This window comes from Sorghum bicolor, chromosome 9, assembly GCF_000003195.3.
Source record: "Sorghum bicolor cultivar BTx623 chromosome 9, Sorghum_bicolor_NCBIv3, whole genome shotgun sequence".
Taxonomy (NCBI): Eukaryota; Viridiplantae; Streptophyta; class Magnoliopsida; order Poales; family Poaceae; genus Sorghum; species Sorghum bicolor.
This window is the reverse complement of record NC_012878.2, coordinates 2253570-2269738: the sequence shown is the minus strand read 5'-3', so window position 1 is coordinate 2269738 and position 16169 is coordinate 2253570. Positions and strand designations below refer to the sequence as shown.

At 43.7% G+C, this 16169-nt stretch overlaps 3 protein-coding genes and 1 non-coding gene across 8 annotated transcripts; 1 reads left to right on the top strand and 3 right to left on the bottom strand.

The window, feature by feature from the left end:
* TRNAN-GUU lies at window positions 985–1058 on the bottom strand. Its single transcript has one exon. It is a non-coding gene; the product is annotated as a tRNA-Asn (tRNA).
* On the bottom strand, window positions 1643–1973 carry LOC8068157. Its single transcript, XM_002439154.1, has 2 exons — window positions 1927–1973; window positions 1643–1823 (listed from the first exon to the last, which is right to left on the bottom strand). Exons 1-2 carry the CDS (start codon window positions 1971–1973, stop codon window positions 1643–1645), a joined length of 228 nt encoding a protein of 75 aa, XP_002439199.1.
* LOC8071248 (low temperature-induced protein lt101.2) lies at window positions 2499–3372 on the top strand. The gene is made up of 2 exons (XM_002440463.2): window positions 2499–2831; window positions 2929–3372. Exons 1-2 carry the CDS (start codon window positions 2751–2753, stop codon window positions 3010–3012), a joined length of 165 nt encoding a protein of 54 aa, XP_002440508.1. The 5' UTR covers window positions 2499–2750; the 3' UTR covers window positions 3013–3372.
* LOC8068156 (interactor of constitutive active ROPs 2, chloroplastic) lies at window positions 5759–11798 on the bottom strand. Of its 5 annotated transcripts, XM_021447057.1 has the most exons (5): window positions 11572–11798; window positions 10424–10537; window positions 9862–9919; window positions 7900–8074; window positions 5759–7661 (listed from the first exon to the last, which is right to left on the bottom strand). In XM_021447057.1, exons 3-5 carry the CDS (start codon window positions 9879–9881, stop codon window positions 6006–6008), a joined length of 1851 nt encoding a protein of 616 aa, XP_021302732.1. In that variant the 5' UTR covers window positions 9882–9919; window positions 10424–10537; window positions 11572–11798; the 3' UTR covers window positions 5759–6005. The 5 variants fall into 5 exon arrangements, with proteins under 5 accessions (XP_021302732.1, XP_002439198.2, XP_021302733.1 ...); XM_002439153.2 differs by lacking the exon at window positions 10424–10537 and having other exon boundaries at window positions 11572–11797; XM_021447058.1 differs by lacking the exons at window positions 10424–10537; window positions 11572–11798 and adding an exon at window positions 10756–11547.

Sequence of the window (16169 nt, the reverse complement as noted above, 5' to 3'; positions counted from 1 at the left end):
TGAAGAAGAGTTGTGCCAATCGGAACCTAATAAATTATATATAAGAAATAACTATTTCTTCTGTTCTATAAAGAAGGGCATGTTTAGCATGGCTCCAATAGTGACCTCTGTAGTGGAGCCATTCCAAACATTATAAAAGGAGTTGTTTTCTCAAAAATGGTAGAGAAGTCAAAGTTGTTTTGTATGTTAAAGCTGGAGATGCAAAAGATAGCTCCTCCTTAAGTACTCCTTCCTAAATCTCGCTTCTTGTGGAATCCGACAATTATAACTTTAATTAGGTTTATAGAATATGGTATCACCTAATTCAAAGCAATGCACGAGAATGGAGGACAAGGATAGGTTGTCACCGAGCATATTGGGGAGAACAACTCTCTACTTGGATATGCTCACATTTTTTATGTTATTGTTGTTTTTTTTCTCTCACTAAAGTATCAATCCATTTTTCAAATCATGTGCCGAAGGCATGTAAACTTGGATATGATCGAATGGAGCACAAATATTGTTTATATAGAGCTTGTTCGCTTGGCGGATTAGCTATGGCTAAAAATATTATTCGTTGATTTATTGTGAGAGAAAGACACTGTTGAATGACTGATAGATTGGACAGATAAACTCAAGTAAATAGGCTCATAGTTACTTCATCTAAGTTTGGAATTTGAAAAATAGAAGAAATATGAAATAGGGAGAAATGGAAAAGGGAGAAAATGATTAGGTGGAATGGAACTTGTCAATGAAAAATAAAAGAAATATGAAAGGAGCAATTTGTAAACACAAAAGAGACAAATGAAAAAAAAACTTGTGAATAAAAATAAAAGAAAGAGGAAAAGGAGCAATTGGAAAATAAAAGATGAAAAATAAAAGAAAGAGGAAAAGGATCAGTTTGAAAATAAAGAAGGCAAATGGAAAAAAAACAAACTTGTGAATGAAAAATAAAAGGAAGAGAAAAAGGAGCCATTGGAAAATAAAGAAGTCATAAAAATATGACGCTAGAAGGAGGGCTTGAACCTCCGACCTTGTGGTTAACAGCCACACGCTCTAACCAACTGAGCTATTCCAGCTGTTGATCTTGTGGTCTACAGTTTATTATTTGTCATACTAAGTGCCTACGTCTTCCAAAAGCATGCATATTAAAACCTTTGGTTTTAAAGACGCTCCGGTACAGCTTATAAGGTGCCTATGGCCAAAATAAGTTGGAACTAGAAGCTAAAGTGATCGTACAGCACCACACAGAGTTTCTGACATTAGAACAGTTTTACATACCCCTCCATCCTATAAATAAATACATTTCTTTGACTTCTATGATTAATGTTTGATCATTCGTCTTATTCAAAAAAATAATAAATATTATTTTTTATAACTTATTTTATTGTTAGATATATTTTTATAATGATTTATTTATTTTATTATTTATAAAAAACTTTAAATATTTAATTATGAGACAGAGAGAGTAATTCTCAACAAACAGTCCTTGATTACGTTTTTTTTTTGAAAAGGGAATATATTAAAATATCTATGCACGGAGACACTTCCATGAATTCACCAAAGGAGAAACAAATATAACTATTGAATGACAACAGTTGCGCCCAGCCATGGTACTCTTATAGTTTCCATCAAGCCATCAAGGGTATATCATTTCCATTTATCAAAAAGAAGTGCTGCTATGATTTCTCTCAAGGGTCCAATTCATTCGCCAATTATCCACTGCTCTTTTCAGTGTGGCCCTGGCCTCGAAGATCTCCGCGTCTGCGAATGTGTGCTCCACAATTCCTATTGGACCCGGCTGGAGGACGTGGATTACAGTCTCAACATCTTGCTCCACCTGCCTGAGAGAGAGAGAGCATCAAGAAAGGAAATGAAGTGTCCATCATATATATACTGCACTGCACGGGTTAGTGAAAATTCAAAGGTAAAACTAAAAGATAATACCTGATAATCTGGGGCAGTCTTTGAGGCAACAGTGGCAGGAAAGACATCACGGTAATCTTTCTCTTAACTCAGATTTATGTAACAAAAGTGACCGAGTATATTAAAATATAGAAGATTTTATTCAATTCTGTTGAGCAAGCATTGAAATATTAAATATAGATTATTTATAAAACTGAAAACATAGAGAATAATTTGCAAAATAAATCTTTTGAGTCTAATTAGTCTATAATTAAACACTAATTATTAAATAAAACAAAAATACTACAATATCTGTTAAACTTTAACACCTCTAACAAACACGCCATAAGATCCAAACACGTCAGAAGATGGAAGGATAAAGGGGGTAGATACTGACCTGAGCAATCTCAACAAGATTTGACCAAAATAGCTAGCTAAATTCAGCTGCACCAGCAGGCAACAGTGGTGCAAAGTCACTTTCCTTGCCATTAGTACTAATAATTATCTAGTGGTCTGATTAAACTAAGCACACACAATGCTTGGCCTGGCACGCGTCCTAGATGCGAGGCCAGGTGTCGCACCACTGAAGCTCAGCGCTGCCACGTCTTCTCTCTGCTGGCAGCTTTCTTTGTTTCTTTCCCTGGGACTGGGATCAGCATCTGCTTGCTACTACGCTTCCTCATCTGCTGGCACTGGCGTCTCTCCTCCCCTGGTACCTGAGCTGAGCTGAACCGGGGCAAAATTTTGCACTGAGATTGAGCTACTACCTCCTCCAGCGCCTCTTCTTGCGCACCTAGAATAGAAAGAGAACTACTGTAGAAATATACAGCTACGAGAACTAGAAGGCGGCGAGCACATCGGCGGCAATGGGGTCGGAGACGTTCCTGGAGATCCTGCTGGCCATCCTGCTGCCGCCGGTCGGCGTCTTCCTCCGCTACGGCATCGGGGTAACTCAGCTTTGCATTTTTCTGATGCATCATCATTTGTCAGATGTAGGAGTAATTGCTTGCAGTTTACATATCTAGTTTGTGTCTGTGACTGCAGGTTGAGTTCTGGATCTGCCTGCTGCTCACCATCCTGGGATACATCCCGGGCATTATCTATGCCGTCTACGTCCTCGTCGCATGATTATGATTATTATATATAATTATGATGTGTGATAATGACCGGCCGGGAGCTAGATTGGTTCGAGACCACGGGTTTCTGAATTCTGATCCATCCATTCCATACATGTAGCCCATGCTGTATGTTCTTGTATCTTCTAAATTAGCTTAGCTAGCGGTTGTTTCTCTTGTGTCCTGATCCATTTTGTTGTGCCCATGGACAAGGATGGGAGAAAGGAACTGTAGCTTCGATGCTTCGTCTATGCAAGTGTGCTAGATCTAGTCTAGAGTTTCTACTCTACTAATTTCGAGTCCAGACATGTTTCTGAAATCTGCATGCACTGCGATGTTTGTTTAATATAATATATGTGGTGATGCTGATGCATATGAATGGATCGTACCGCCCATGCTGAACCCTCTACGGCCTCGTTTAGTTCTAAAATTTTTTAAGTTTTTCATTACGTTGAATCTTACACATGGAGCATTAAATATAGATAAAAAAATAATTAATTGTCCGTTTTGTCTTGTGAGACAAATCTTTTGAGTCTAGTTAGTCTATGATTGTACAATAATTCTTAAATACATACGAAAGTGCTAATTTAGTCAAACTTAAATTTTTTCACCAACTAAACAAGGTCTAAGAAAACATCTTTAACAATCCTCCAATATGACCTCTTATCTTTATAAAATTGTGATATTGTGATATTGGACTGTGATATGAGGGGAGATGGTCACTTTTCTTCTTCGACAGTCTCTTAGGGCATGTTTGGAACAGATGAATAAATTACGCAGGAATAGGAGAAAATAGAGAAATAGGACAAAAATTGAGATGCAAAACAGAGAATTGGAAAACACATGAGTTTTTTTAAGAATAGGTGTTTGGAACGCAGGAATATGACTAGTCTATGAATTTTAGAGTTAGCTCTAAACTCAATTGTTTAGATCTAGTCGTAAATATTTTTTTACATTTACAAGGCTATAGATAGTTTTTTCTTTTATACAAAGTACAAAGTCAACCCCACATGTTATCGTTTATTTTTCTACTACAGTACTAGTGTACTACAGTGCACTTTTTTTTTTCCTTGACTAACAGCCTCAGCGTCAAAGTGTATGGCAGCTCATCAGCCTAGGGACTAACACCAGCTCGTAAGCCCTCATCATCGACAGCAATTGTAAAGGAAAAGAAAACATGGGACTAGAGTGGATTCTTTTTTCCTGTGAAATCGACATCTGGCTACAGGAAATCAAAGGAAAGGAAATCTCGTTTTCTCTGTTCCAAACACATACTTCAACTTCTTTTTTCCGTTTCTTGATTCCTACGATTTTTCTTTGGATTTCCTCCAATCCAGACAGGCCCTTAATATGGTTCTGCCACAAAAAAATCTACCCATCTCCTCTCAAAGGATGGGGAGGGGGAGTTGCATCTCCTCCAATAGCTTGGGTCGCAATGTTTCTTCTTTCTCTTTTTTCACCCCGGTTGTTGGTTGGATCGGATCGGAGCTCCTATGGGCTATGGAGGACCTCATCCGACCTAGCTCGCCGGATCCGCACTAGATGCAAGAGGAAGGAGGCGATCGCCGTTGGGTCTTGGCGCTGCCAAGCTCGCCGCCCATGGTTGTGCTCAAGCTTTTCTTATCCATGGCTGCGCTCGAGAGCTCCACAACGAGCCTACGTCGGCCTTCGGTGCCTGCAGATCTCGTGGAGAGAGAATAGAGATGCAAACCTCGGTTGGGGACTAGATCGTGGGCGCTATGGCTGAGGTGGAACGGGTGGAGGAGAAAAGGTATGGTGGCTGCGCTCGAGAGCTCCACAACGAGCCTACGTCGGCCTTCGGTGCCTGTAGATCTCGTGGAGAGAGAATAGAGATGCAGACCTCGGTTGGGGACTAGATCGTGGGCGCTATGGCTGAGGTGGAACGGGTGGAGGAGAAAAGGTATGGTGGGAGGAGACAGGGAGCGGCCTTCGACTCCAGTGGCCATACCAATGGTGAGTGAGGGGACTGTTGGGGTTTAGTCCCACATCGTGTAGCGATAGTGGGGGAGCACAACAGATAAGGTGGGGGAAGTTCTCACCTGACGTCTTTTGGATTGAATTGGGCCCAAGACCTTATATGTTATCAGCTCTAATGGACTTGAACATGTGGAGCGTACCTGTTCTAACAGGGACATGTGGTCCTCATGGGAAAAGATGAAAGAAAAAAAAGAAAAGAGAAAAAAAATGAAGAGATTATTGGTCTAATAAACTCAGAAAATGATATTAGGTCATCTCAATACCATTTTATTGGGCTATTGCTGCTCAATTCTAGTTGTGCCCTTGTATGGAGTCATTTTTTTTAACAACTCGTATGGAGTTAGTTGGGCACACCGCACACGAAAACGTTTATGGCCTGCGAAAATGTAGAGATCGCTATGGTTCACGTGACCGAATGCCAAGACAACGAACTCGGCGATCCCAATCCGATGAATTTTTCGCTCAACAAATCTCTAGCGATATTCAGTCCAATGAATTTTGAATTCCTCTCGCTCAACAAAACTTCAGCGAGATTCATGGAGGTCCCTCAACAAATCTCCAGCTAGATTCATGGAGGTAGTTTCAAGGTTTGGGTTGAATTCATGAAAAGATTTCAGATTGCCGGCGGTGACATTGCTCTGAACTCCGAATCTCCGATATATCCAAATCGTCAGCCATAAACGCACCCATTTATTTTGAGGCAACTCGCGTATATGATGTATAGCTTCTGAAGGGAAAATAAAAAACGCTTCAAAAACATGGAAAGAACCAAGGAACATCTGGGATACTGGCTGATTCAGATCATAGTAAGGTACAGAATAGGCAGCCAAAAACAGCTGCTCCTCAACACAAGGTTCATTCAAGTACCAGCCAAATGTTATAAGACGGATCATGCTTGATTCCTACCAGCTACTCTTGTCCAGCTGCGTTCATCAGCTTACCACTGCTCATCCTGCTGCTTGTTGCACCTCGCACTACTACCACTAACCATACCCCATCCACCTCCTCTCACTTGGGGCTCTTCTTCCATAGCCCACTCATCCTCCTCAGCACGCCGCCACCACTGCTGTTCCGCCGCTTGGGCGACTCCTCGTCCACCTCATCCGAGAACGGCGAGCTCATCAGCTTCCCACCAATGGAGTTGTTGTACTCAGGCTCCAGCGACCCGGTCCTCTCCACCGCCCTCCCACCATTGTTCTTCTCCCCACCCCCTCCACCCAGCACGGCGGCGGCAGCCTCGGCGGCCTTGCGCCACTGGTCGGACTGCACGCGCAGCCGCCGTAACTCCGCCTCCATCTCCCCGGTGGCCACCTGCGCCGCGTCCAGCTGCTCCGAGGCTCGTGCCGCACGGCGGCTGCTCTTGTCGGCTTCTTCGGTCACCAGGCCCAGCCGCATCCGGACGTCCTGCTCTGCGGCCTTGGCCAGCTCCAGCTCCGCCACCGCCGCCTCGTACTTGTGCTGCAGCTCCGCCTCCACCCTGCCTGCCTGCGTCTTCAGGGTCTCATTCTCCTCCGCCAGGCTCTGTAAAGCGTTCTCCTTGTCCATCAGGGACGCTTTCAGCTCCGCGACGTCCGTGATCGACTTCATCAGCTTTGCCTCCAGCTCCGGCTGCTGCATGACGTCTGCCCTGTGAGGATCCTGCTGCGCTTTGCCCGCTGCACAGGCTCCTGCTGCCATTAGCTCCATGAGTGCATCGTTCTTGCTCTTCAGCTCGAGCTTAAAGTCACACAGTTTGCGGGCGTACTCAGCCTTCACACTCTCCAGTGTCTCGTACAAGCCTTTATTCTCGATAGTCATCCGAGTTTGCTGCTCCTGGTACCTGATCTCAGCAACCTCAAGAGCAGTTCGCAACTGCTCAATCTCTGGGTCAGAACTTTCACAGCCCTCATTGGCATCGGCGTGGCTAGTGGTGATCAGCACCTTCTTCAGAGATTCAGGCTCAGGGTTGCCGAAGCTGACATCAGTACTGGCCATGTCCTGTGCCTTCTTCAGATCCTCCTGGAGCGACGCTATGAGAGTCTTGGAGTCATTGAGCTCCATGTCCTTTGACCTCAGGCATTCTTGCATGCGGACACCCTCAGCTACAAGTGAGTCAATGGTAGCCTTTCCTGTCTCCAGCTGCTGCTTGGTCTCATTTGCCATGGCATTTGCCTCAGCTGCGACCTTGTCACTCTCACTGACATTGACCTTCAGGCCCTCGATGGTTGCTAGGCGGATCTCCATCTCCTGCTTTAGGCTCTCAATCTCAGCTTCCACATACTCGCATTGTTTCGCACGGGCTGCGTCAGACTCTGCCGAGGCCTCCAGCTGCTGCTTCAGCCTCTGAATCTCGGACATGGCTGAGCTGAGCGCAGCTGCATCTACTGATTTCTGCTTCTGCACTGCCTCAAGTTCTGACTCCCAGGCACGGTCACGTTCCTGTGAGATCTTGCGCAGTTCCTGGAGACGGGATTCCTCTGCAGCTGAGGACTCTTCAAGCTGGCGCTGCAAGTCCTCCAGCTTCGAGGTTGCAGCCTGCTCTTGCATTTTTGCTTCCTCAGCTTCCTGCTGCACATGGCGCCTTCGTGCCTCTGATGAGCTAAGTTGCTCCTTGGCCTTCTTCAGTTCATCTTGCAGCTGGCTAACCTTGGACTCCAATTCAGATAGCCTACTTGGGCGCTTCTTCTGAAACAGAGCGTAAATTATGTGACTAAATGATTCAATATGACGCAAACCATGTTACAGACAATTATGTAGTTTCTATGATGAACAATATGCAAATGTTGAAATAATCATAACAAAATAGAGTTGTTTGCTCAAAACAGAGTAGTTTCCAATCATGAAGCTAACAAAAGGAAAATTGAATGTTAAAAAATAGGACAAGGAGTGAAGATAATGTGCTGGCTGCAAGATATACCGCTACCTCAGTAATTGGGCTTCGTGGAGACCGCCGCTCAGTGACCTTTGGGCTCCTCTCCGTAGGTGTTCTTGTTGGGGTAACTCCTGTAGAATCAGTTTCATTCCCTCCAGTTTTGGCCACACGGGATGCCCGCGGTGTCCTTGGGGAAGTCCTCTGCGGGGCATCTGAAGACCCGCTCCTGCAGAGCTCAAATGTAAACACCTAGCATCAAGTCGTGACAAAAGGAGCACTAACAATCTAAGACAGGCTAAAAATATTTTACAAAACATTGATACAGAAATCGGATATTTTATAAATTGTGATTGCCAACATGTATGTACTAATCAAGTTAGCTGCATACTATACAAGGTATGGCTACAGAGAGATATGTACATAACAAAACATCCATGATCCTAGCATCTAACAGTTAAATTTGGAAATCCTTGTTTTTCTGTTATGTAAGTGGCGACTTCGAGTACAAGGAAATGTCTGGTACCAAAGCCCAACTCCAAGTAATCGCATTAACTCATTGAGCCTCAAACCTCAATGAGTCCACAGAAGAACTAAATACTGATAAGATAAACATACAAAGGTGTTGCAACCATAGTCCACCCAAGGAGATGCGAATTCAGGAAATAAACATATGCAGATACACAGAACATGGCAAGATGACATCTTTTTATTTTATGAACTGGAAATACTGGAACCCAACTGTTTATCGACTCTTAGAAAGACAGTCAATCTGATGCCTCTTCTTTGAAGAGGTTCAAGCCAGAACAATTCCATTATCTAAAAAGACACAGATTATCTTTCAGGATTCACAAAGATGCAATGACAACATATTCAGTTACTTGCTGTAGGGGTGTGAACCTCTCCAGTTTCCATAAAAAAACAAATATTCAGTTACTCTAGAAGAACTTACAATGTTGTGAAGAGTGACTACAATCTAGAAGCATGTAATTTTGTGTGAAAACAGGACACGGTTCATTTATTAACAAAATGAGCTTCCCAAAGAACTAATACAACAGCTGTATGACACTAAGACACAGACAAACAAAAGGATTGAAATCCTACATATCCATATTTCAGTAGTACTTGCATAGATCACAGCTCGAGAAACGATCCCCAAGGACGGATGTAACATAAATGCAATGCAGTGCTAGTCACTACATAAATCTAGCTTGGTTTGGTAGGGCAGTAATGTCAAGCAAAATGGTACATACGTACACGGAGTAAGTCCCTACCTTCACATACAAATATGGACCTAGCCTACATCGGTAGCATTTCATCCTTAAACTATACTACTAGGGTAAAGAGCAATAAGGATCTACTAAGGCAATAGCAGATTTCAAATTCCAAAAATATTTTCATGCTTCCAGAATTGGTCCAGCAGATCATAGGTTGAGGGGTGATAAGCATTTGTACAGTTGTTTGTGTAGTGTACAAGAACCAATGTAACATAAATGCAACCAGTACCAGTCAGTACACATTCAGCACATCAAAAATGGTACATACATCCTAGCAGCTTCAGATACAAATTATGGGCAGCATGTCACCCTAAATTTTGTAAATCATTTTGATATCTCCAGACATGGTGCTGCAGTTGCAAAATGCATGTTGATTCAATTAACAACAGGAACAAAACAGAAATGTACTACAGGTATTTTGACTTTTTGTATTGCCCTAAACAAAATGACCTGCATTGGTCCCTCGGCCACAGTAGAATAGCTTTTTTTTTCTTTTTTTTGAAAGGGACAGTGCAAGAGTTAGATCCATTAAATACGAACCAAGTATTAATCCTTGGATGCCCACTGTCTACTGCGGTCGTAAACAGGGCCACCCAGAAATGCACATGCATGATGCATGTGCAGAACCCAGTGCAGCAGTTCTTGGGCAAACACAAAAGAAGAGAAGGAAATACAACCCAAGAAAGTCCCAGTGCATGTATGTAGAGAGAGAAGAGTGTGAGAGAGCGCTAAAGCTAACCTTGTTTTTGAAGTCTGCATGATGAGATTCCTCACAGAGTCCTTATGCACTCACCAAACTGCTCGGGCAAACAAGAAAGTAGTGATAAAGTCAGTACAAAATTGCACAACTTTCTTTATGTACAAACAAAAGCATGCCTAGTTAATGTTGTACTTAGCATCTGTAAGTATGTAATAAGACACAAAAGCTGAAAGAGCTAAATGGCATCTAAACTTCCCCCCCCCCCCTTTTTTTTTTCAAAAAAGGCATCTATAACTGAATGAACCTGAAATAATGGGCAGCCACTGCCTTTTGATTAGAAAAAAAAAATGGAAACTTCGCTACTCTGCCTTCAGGATTTGTGAAAAATAATAGTACTCGCTATCTCTGCCTGCCTTCACATCAAATTTAAAAGTATGAGGTGTCGTTTCCTGCCCATGCCCTATACCCTGACCCTGAGGCAGAGGCTACAACAGTGGCACCAGCAAGGACCCCCAATCCAAGGACGCCTGTGGAGGGAATCCAGCAAAGAGCCAGGAACCTACTTCCACGACAAACCTAAAAAAAACTATTGGGAACATACCAAACTGCCCTCGGTTCAACCACCCCAGCACACCTCCACGGCGACGGCCAAAACGGGGATTCCCTCCGGTGCTGCTGGTGCAGCACTGGAGAAATAGCAATGGCAGCCTTTTTCCTACAAGGAGTGGTGGAGGAGCAATAGCATGGGCAGCCAGCCTCATGGCTCAAAGTAAGTACTGTAACCAAAACACCTAGGAGAGGGTGAAAAATTCAAACGGGGAAGACGCAGTAAAACTCGCACTGTTTACTTTACTGTCTCCAAAGAAGAAGAGGGGAAAACTTCCACGGTTTTACATGGAAGGAAGGATGTGGTAGATCCTGAAGCGTGCCTACCTGCTCAGCTCCCATGGTTGTGTGGCTGAGGAGCGGGGAAACGCGTCCATCGATGGACAAGAAGAACCGGTGGAAAACAGCCAGAGAAGTTCAAGTGCAGATGCAGGTAATGTGATTGATGCAGCATCAGAGAGAGAGACACACACACAGAGACACCCAGAGAGACACACAGAGGGAGGTTTCTTTAAAAGACGAAGCTTTTGAAGAAGAACAGCTGCAAGCAATAGGCAGGAACGCCTGCAATGAGGGCTGGTAACGCATCGTTTGCGGTTGGGATTGAAACTTAAAAGCGTCGTTAGTTTGTGATTAGTGTACGAGCAGCGCTAAGAGAGGCGCGTTATACTGTACTTATTACTAGTATTCTGTTTCCCGCATGCTCTGTAAATGACGCATTGGCTGCGGATTAAAAGCAATAATAAACGCCCGTACCAGCAGTACTACGGCAGTGTCTTAGTTTAGCAGCATGGCTATGGTTTCAGTTGCCCAAACGCAACCAAACCAAATGGCAGAGTGTGGGTAGCAAGAGCAGAGAGGACGAATGGCAGATGAAACTGAGCTGAGCAGTAAGACAAAAGAAAACCACCCCAAAACTTGAATCTGAAACCAAAGCGCACCCCCAAAAAAAAAACATGACAAGCATCCAAACCAAACCATTCACAGATAAACAGGGCAAGAAAGAGAGAGAAAAAATGGGGTAGAGGAGAAACGGAAGCAAGCATGGTGAACAACGGGGACAAGAACAAACAGGAAGAACAGCTTGCATTTTTTTTTCCCGCGAGGAACGAGCTAGATTCAAGGATGCTGCTGAATGCTCACCTCTGCCTCTGCTTCTTCTCCCTCGTCGCTCGCTCGCTCTTCTTGGAAATCTTGGCGCCGGGCTCCTCTCTCTCTCTCTCTCTCTCTCTAACTCCTGCTGGAGCAGCAGGTGGTGTGGGTACAGTGAGAGTCTCTCCTCCCAGTTCGAAGAGAGCTCTGAAAGGGAAGGGAGTGAGAGGTGAGTTCGTCCCGGGCTCCCTCGCTTTCGCTTGCTTCTATGGCGGGGTCCGGGGTGGCCGGGTGGGGGGGGATGGGCCCGCCGCCGGGGCGTCGTCGATGCTGCAGTGCAGTGCGGCCGCTGCGCCTGTGCGCCTCCCTGTGCCTGTGCGTGCGTACACTACTCCGGCTCGGCTCGGGCTCCCCGCACGAGGCCAGCGACGGGCACGTGTCCCGGGGCGTGCGGGGTCCTGTGGGGCCCACGAGGCAGCGAGACACGGGGGGCGGGCGCCTGGCACACCGCCGCTTCCGCTTCCGCCTTCCTTGGGCCCTGGTCTCGAGGGCTTTCCATTCCTTTCCCGCCGCACAGAACCTGGCACGTCACCGACAGGTGGGGACGGATCGGAGTCCGGGCCCACATGTCGGTGGGTTGCGATGGAAGAGCGCGGGGTGCGGCGCCCCGGCCCGGTCCCGACAAGGACTGGCCAGTCAAACGAACGGGGATCTGTCGCCACTCCTGCCCCCTAGTAGTACGCGCAACCATACGGAACGGGGAAAAAAAAAGAAAAGCCTTTTCTTTTTTTTGTCTTTTCTTGGCCAAATACTAGTGCTAGGTTTGTGTTGATGGCTAGTAATAAGTACTCTTCCATGCTCTATTTGAAAACTTTTTTTTTTGCTTCTGAAATCTATGCATTTTTCTTGTGGAAATGAACTGCTTCGTTAGGAATGTCCATTATCGAATAGACCAAAAAATAAAGGTTGAGCCGTGTGTTTGTTTTGTTACAATTAGAAGAGCCAAGACCTTTGGTTGCCCTCGACCAACCTAGGCCTTTGTTTATTTCATGGAAAGAAAAATTTATAGTATATTTATAACTATAGTAATTTGTATTTTGAAAGATTTGTCTCGCAAAATATATATATTAGATAATTAGTTATTTGTTAATCTATATTTAATGTTCTACGTATATGTCTAAATATTTGATGTGACGGAGAGAAAAAATAGATAAAAAATAAATAGAGCCTTCACTGCCCCGTAGGTACGCATGGACTAGTTCTAATCAATCATGCTCCTTACAGTACAGAAGAAGATGGCACCATGACAAGTTGACAACAAGAAATCACTAGCCTACGTGGCGAGTATTTACGCATACCTCGTTGATTCTCAAACGATGGAATCGTGTATGCAAGGGCCTACAGTCAATCCATCACTCATGTGTAGTCCCTCCCTACTGACTAAACTATGATTTATTCTAGCTTTGTTATAAATCAAACTTATCTAACTTTGACTATGCTTTTAAACAGAAATGTATTATCAAAATATATTTTGTAGAGGATTAAATGAAACTAAATTGGAATAGTCAAATATCATTGTACAAATTGGAATATAGTCCAATATCATTGTAGTGCTGAGCTCATAGTTTACTCATGAATGAATAAACGAAAGATTGTCATGGACTAAATTAAATTACATATATCACTAAGTAATGAATCGTGCAGTCTCTCTTAGTTAGGAACTCATAAGAGGACAAACATGTGTCAATTGAGTGGTAGCTAAGTTTCTATTTCTCTCTAGCTCATAACTTCTTTCTCCCTCTTCTTCACCGTCTCTTCTCTTGTGAATGCTCTCTACCTCTTTCCCTTCCTCCTCCCACTCTCCTCTCTCCACATGACATCAGTAGGGAGGAGGATTAAGCCCCTCTCCCCCTTAGACCATCCTTTTTTGAAATATGCAATGCACAACTCAAAGACGTTTTGTTGTTTACATGTAAGCCCAAGTGCCATGTACACTCCATCTTAAAATTAAGGAGACAGAGCATTCAAATTAGAATGAGAGATATGAAGTCAGACCAAGGTTTAATTCCATAGCCCGACCTGACCAGTGCTAAAGTCAGAACGCCTATCCTCGGGCAAACATAGAATCCAAGGTGGTGACTCCAGCGGCTGGTCAATGCATGAGCGTCATTGTCCACATCATCATCATCATCTTTTGGGGGCAATGATATGGTTACTCTCTAGTTACGTGTCTTCTTACGACTATAGATGTCGAGCCTTTCAATGTTGTCGGCATTGTTGATTCATTGGTGTTCCCTTTGGCATGCCTAGGTGTGGCATCTTGGCTGACATGCATCTCACTTCACCCACCATGGGTCTGTAATAGCATCTCCAAGAGTTTTTTCCTTAAACTTGCTCTTTAAATTCTTATGCGCGGGGAGTCTTTTGAAAACTTGTATGCACTCTAGAGAGTCAACCCTCTCTTTCTTTTTCTCCATTTTTCAACTAGCGAGAAATCCAGTAGAGAATGGAAATATTTAGGAATCTACGTTTAAAAAAAGCTACTAGAAGGTATTATTTCACCAAAATATCTTATATATATATATATATATATATATATATAAGTGCTATTATACACCCTAGTGTAGAATACTAATCTACACCACAAGTCAAAACTGAGGAGAAAAAAAAACTATTCTACATCCTAGGTGTAGAATACTATTCTACACCACAAGTCAAAACCTAGGGTGTAGAATAGCGCTGCCATATTATATATATTCATGTTTTTAACAATAATAGCTACTAAAAATACAAACCATCTTGAAACCATCGCAAAATAGGATATGTAATGTTAGGTAATTTGAACAGTTTTGAGAGCTCAGACTATCTCCAACAATCGTCACCCAAAATACAAGACTCATTTGTCCTTTGGGTAGCGCTACAGGTAAAAGGTTCCATACCTATTTTTAGTCTTCTCCAACAACAAGACCTAAAAGACAACACTCTCTGCAAATGGGTCTCGAGGAGAGAGGATACCCAAATTTGGGTTATGCCTCCCCTGATACCCAAAATAGGTTTTCTGTATGGATACTCTGTTGGAGACTATAGGTATTGTGTTGGAAACCTATTTTGGGTTTGGGTTCCCAAATGCATAGGCTATTGGAGACAGCCTGAGAGCAAGATTTGGGGAGAAGAATCAGACTAGGACTATCCTTTGGTTGAAATGGAATTTTTCCATGGTAGAGGCAGGGCACTCTCTACACGGGACGGAATTGAGGCCCACGGTATTGACATGACGGAATTGAGGCCCACGGTATGGCCGGTCCATGGGCTACACGGGACAGCCGTGCCACGTTGTAGCCCAGCCCTGTACAGCCGTCGTCACATCATCATCGTATAGTATGTACGAAACCAAAGACGTGTACAGTGTACTGTAGCTTCATATATACGGTAGAAGTCGCAAGTTAACTACACGACGACGAGAGGCGACGATGTTTGATCGAGTCTCATCTCAACGTATACCTCATCCAGTAAAAACAAAAGGATGCAGAAACCACCGGCCGTTTCGTGATCGTCCTCGCCATGGGGACGCCGGGGCAGGCAGGAACTCTACTCTGGACCTCTGTTAGCAGTGCCGCCGGCCAGAACCCAAACAGGCAAAAGATGCATGCAATGCAGCCATGGAGGCACGAAAAAAGCCAAGATCTCCGAGTGTTGAGTTTGTCCAAGTGAATTGTTACGAGAGAGGCCGCTGAATTGTACGTACTGAGCATTCAGGAAGCATCGATCACCTGCTGTAACTGTAATGTAATGTAAAGGCTGTAATGTAACCTCTTCTTCATCTCGCTGAAGCTCGATTTGATGCTGCCATGGTCATGGTAAAAATAAAATAGTGCCGCTGTTGGAATGTGGGTGCTTTAACGATGACCACCAGTTATCCCAAAAAAAAAAAAACCCCCGATGACCACCGGCTCTTTGCTCTGCCCTGCTCTGCCATGCATGCATGATTCTTGCTCCATCCATCATTCTGCATTTTTGCTTCTTTTTGGGTTGACAACAGTCCCTCTGCTATTTGCAATCAGTTACGGTCTTAATAACAACATTCCAATTTGCCTTTTAAAAAAAAACATTCCAAATCCATCGCATGACGAAAGATTTCCCCACAGGCAAAAATATCTCCGAATCTATAGCCGAACACGCCCAAATTAACCTGTACCCTCCAGCGGTCCAGCCTCCGCTTTGCGCCAACTATTACTCTATTAGCTGCCTACTTACCTTACCTCTATGAAATTCCACTTTCATCAACAGCACGACAACACAATATACTTATATGTAAACATGCATGGATAGAATTCACAAGCAGAACCATGTTTCGGAATTAGGAACATGTGCACTCAACCGTTTCTAGCGGGTTCCTTTTTTAGTAGCTGATGAAACATGTTTCTTATGTAGTATGTAGTTATAATGTACAGCAGATATACTGTGTATATGTCTGTATTCCACAATCTGATGCAGCACATGAACAAGGCCCCTGTTTGGTTTACCTTTCCTAAATTTTAGCCAGCTAAACTTTAGTCACTTTAATAGCTAAAGTTCTAAATACATTGACTAAAAAAGAAGCTAGCTACTAAAATTTAGCAAGGGAAAACAGGGTCTAAGTGTTGTTTTGG

Excerpts from the sequence above, each read along its gene's own strand:
- LOC8068157 (XM_002439154.1), bottom strand. The coding sequence starts at position 1,973 with ATGTCTTTCCTGCCACTGTTGCCTCAAAGACTGCCCCAGATTATCAG. Across the intron at positions 1,824-1,926 it reads AGACTGCCCCAGATTATCAG|GCAGGTGGAGCAAGATGTTG; the intron begins GTATTATCTTTT and ends TCTCTCTCTCAG.
- LOC8068156 (XM_021447057.1), bottom strand. The coding sequence starts at position 9,881 with ATGCAGACTTCAAAAACAAG. Across the intron at positions 8,075-9,861 it reads ATGCAGACTTCAAAAACAAG|GAGCGGGTCTTCAGATGCCC; the intron begins GTTAGCTTTAGC and ends TGAGCTCTGCAG. Across the intron at positions 7,662-7,899 it reads CACGAAGCCCAATTACTGAG|AAGAAGCGCCCAAGTAGGCT; the intron begins GTAGCGGTATAT and ends GCTCTGTTTCAG.
- LOC8071248 (XM_002440463.2), top strand. The coding sequence starts at position 2,751 with ATGGGGTCGGAGACGTTCCTGGAGATCCTGCTGGCCATCCTGCTGCCG. Across the intron at positions 2,832-2,928 it reads TCCTCCGCTACGGCATCGGG|GTTGAGTTCTGGATCTGCCT; the intron begins GTAACTCAGCTT and ends CTGTGACTGCAG.